Source organism: Plasmodium reichenowi, chromosome 5 (assembly GCF_001601855.1).
Source record: "Plasmodium reichenowi strain SY57 chromosome 5, whole genome shotgun sequence".
Taxonomy (NCBI): domain Eukaryota; phylum Apicomplexa; class Aconoidasida; order Haemosporida; family Plasmodiidae; genus Plasmodium; species Plasmodium reichenowi.
The window spans coordinates 791,323-793,822 of NC_033650.1; the positions used below are offsets into that span (position 1 = coordinate 791,323).

At 13.3% G+C, this 2,500-nt stretch overlaps 1 protein-coding gene across 1 annotated transcript in view; it reads right to left on the minus strand.

Annotated features, from left to right (window-relative positions):
• Positions 1 to 807, minus strand: part of PRSY57_0523000 (putative membrane protein) — a gene marked incomplete at both ends in the record, with an annotated part of 1,763 nt that extends 956 nt beyond the window's left edge. The window contains 2 exons of the mRNA XM_012906298.1: positions 247 to 388; positions 791 to 807. Coding sequence (XP_012761752.1) covers positions 247 to 388; positions 791 to 807 — 159 coding nt within the window. The remainder of the gene's footprint in view (positions 1 to 246; positions 389 to 790) is intronic.
• Between the last annotated feature and the right edge of the window lie 1,693 nt (positions 808 to 2,500).

Consider the following 2,500-nt stretch of genomic DNA (forward strand, 5'->3'; position numbering starts at 1 on the left):
ATGAAAAAAATTGGGGCAAAAAAAAAAAAAGAAGGTAAAAAATAAAAAAAAAAAAAAAAAAAAAAAAAAAAAAAAAAAAAATATAGGTATATCAAATGTATAAATATATATATTTTGGCTGTTTGTTCATAACTTTTTTATATTTCTTATTATATATATATATATATATATATATAATATATATATATGTATATATATATGTATGCATTTCTTTTTAATAAAATATTTTAAAAATTTTTTCTTTACTATATCGGATATTTCATGAAGATGTGCTAGTTGTGAATTGAAAATGTTAAAAACGGATAATGTAAACATAACAATGGGAATTATAATACAATCAAGCAAGCAAATGATACTTGCAATAGATGATATTCTATTCAAACTTATACTGAAAATAAATAAAAAAAATATATATAAAGTTATATAAAATACAAATAAAATATAAAATATAATAATGAAGACATTTACAATATATAGATATATATAAACACATGTATATAATATTAAGATGGTTTCAAATATATATATATATATATATATATATATATATTATTATAAGCAGCTTCCAACAATATACACACACATCAAACAAAAAAAAAAAAGAGAAAGAAAAAATTAATAAATAAAATATATAATGCACATAAAAAATAAAATAAATCATAAAATTAAATAATTTATTATATTATTATATATTATAGCAAATATATTAATATATATGAACAACTTCGTCTTTATATAATAATTCTTTCCTATTATACAATAAAAAGTTTACTATTTTTTTTTAATTTACTTTTTAATTTTAATCATATTGAAAAAGTGGAAAAAAGTATATCATACGGGAATTTTGTAGTTTATAATCTTATAATATAATTCTTTTGTTTTTATTTATAAATGAATAATATAAAAATATATATAAGAACAAAATAAAATATGCTAATGATAAATCAAATATTATATATATATATATATATATATATTTTATGCAAAATAAAATGAATAAATATATAAATAAAATATGTATGCGAAAAAAATTAAAATGAGTTAACTTCACAATATATTCAAATACAAAATTTATAGTCTAAAAATATTATACAAAAATATAAAAAAGAAAAGAAAAGAAAATATCACTTCATATATATATATATTATATATATTTATATATGCATAAGATATTAGATATGGCAAAATTATATATAAAAAATATATATAATATTATAATTAAATAAACAGTATGCAACGCATGCGTTGTTATATATAAAATAATTTTTGTATATGAAAATATACTTTATCGTTTGTGTTATCTTTATATTTTTTAATTTATTTATTTTATTTTATTATTATTGTTATATTCTTTTTGAGTTTCTGTTTCCTTCACTTTTTTTTATAATTTATGCATATATGTGTATGGGTTTGCAAATGATGGCTTTCTTAATTTAAATGTTATAATAAATAAGCTTTATCAAAGTATTTAAATTGATGCCATTGTATATAATAATTAATTTTTATTTAATTAAAATATAATTATATAAAAATATAATACACACATAAAATATATATATATATATATATATATACATTTACTTTTGACGTATTAGAATACTGATATTTTAATTTTACATAATAACGTTAATATATATATTAATTAAAATAAAAAATATAAATAATTATTAATAAAAAATACAAATAAGATAAAAATATATACATATAAATTATATATATATATATATATATATATATATATATATATATATATATATATATTTTATATATTTTATATATATATTCTTTTTTTCTTTGGGAGACTATTAGCGTACTACTTTTTTTTTCATACTTATTTTTCTCAATTTAATGAAAAAATGAAAAAAAAAAAAAAATGCACTTATTATATAGACCTATGAAAAGTTTAATCTTCTAACAAAGTTTTAAACAGTTTCATAATTTCTACATATTTGTAAAATTTAATTATAAATATTTATATATATATTATATTATATTAAAATAATAAATTATTATTCAAACCTTTGCGTTAAATAAAATACGAATGTACATAAATAATAAATATACATATATATATTATATATATATAACAATTTCTACATAACAAAAAAAATGAGTACATGAAAATATTCTTAAGAAAAAATAGTCATATTTAAAAAAAAAGAAAAAAAAAAAAAAAATAATAATATATAAATATATACAAATAACATTTATTAATTACACAATTTTCTTTTTTTGGAAAAAAAAAAAAAAAAAATATTTAAAAAAATTATAAAATATAAAAAATAATTATTATATAATATAAAAATATATTATATTGTTATAAAAATATATTTTTTTTTAAATATATTTTCACATTATTTTATCAAAATTTTAGCTTCAATTTTATAAGGAAATGAGAAAAAAAAGAAAAAAAAAATACCTTTCTATGCTATGTAATATTTATTTATATTAACAATTAAATATTTTATATTTATTCATAGGAAATATATATTTTTTGTCC